This window comes from Nicotiana tabacum, chromosome 13, assembly GCF_000715075.1.
Source record: "Nicotiana tabacum cultivar K326 chromosome 13, ASM71507v2, whole genome shotgun sequence".
Classification (NCBI taxonomy): domain Eukaryota; kingdom Viridiplantae; phylum Streptophyta; class Magnoliopsida; order Solanales; family Solanaceae; genus Nicotiana; species Nicotiana tabacum.
The window spans coordinates 88,630,371-88,631,204 of NC_134092.1; the positions used below are offsets into that span (position 1 = coordinate 88,630,371).

The following is an 834-nucleotide window of genomic DNA, read 5'->3' on the forward strand; positions in this document are numbered from 1 at the left end:
TCCCAAGAAAGTGTACCTGAGGTGAAAAGGTAACGGTTTTAGTTCCAACTGTGGTGGCTCTTCAATTGACGGCTTAGCTGGAGGTGTTTTTCTTTCTTCCAAGTGTAAGAGCTTGAATTCGAGCTCTCTTTTCCAGTACCCTCGCCCTTCAAGAGACAAAACCGACTCTGTCAAGTTTTCACCATTCATTTTTTCTAAGTTCATAAGACATGCTGCTAGAGGGTCTTTTGTATTCAGAGTCTCATATTCCTCCTCCAAGATCACATCCACAACTTCTATCAGAGAGCAGTTAGCAAACTCACCAGGTCGCCGCATAGATTTTTGCACATTAAACGTTATCTCTTCATCGTTCAATCTCATCTTTAGCTATCCAGTTTCATAATCAATTAGGGCTCTCCCAGTGGCCAAAAATGGCCTTCCCAAAATTATGGGAATCTCCTCGTCAACCTGGCAGTCTAAAATGACAAAATCTGCTGGGAAAACAAACTTCCCCACCTGTACTAATACATCATCAATGATACCAGCGGGCCTCTTCACTGTCCGGTCGGCCAGCTGTAACAACATAGACGTGGGTCTAACTTTTCCAATGCCTAACATTTTGTAGATAGTCAAGGGCATCAAGTTTATGCTTGCCCCCAAATAACAAAGTGCCATAGCAAATGCATAGTTGCCTATTGTGCATGGGATTGTGAAAGTCCCTGGATCAGATAACTTCTCAGCTATAGGTCTTGTCACAACAACACTACATGTCTGAGTCAGTATAACCGTGGCCAAGTCTTGAAAGTCAAACTTATGAGACATCAAGTCCTTCATCATTTTTGCATAACCAGGCAT

General features: G+C 42.7%; 1 protein-coding gene across 1 annotated transcript; it reads right to left on the minus strand.

Moving 5' to 3' along the window:
* Positions 1-366: 366 nt before the first annotated feature.
* On the minus strand, positions 367-834 carry LOC142168214 (uncharacterized). Its single transcript, XM_075228871.1, has one exon. It carries the CDS (start codon positions 832-834, stop codon positions 367-369), a length of 468 nt encoding a protein of 155 aa, XP_075084972.1.

Bases quoted from the DNA above. Each gene is read 5' to 3' on its own strand.
- LOC142168214 (XM_075228871.1), bottom strand. From the start codon at position 834: ATGCCTGGTTATGCAAAAATGATGAAGGACTTGATGTCTCATAAGTTT.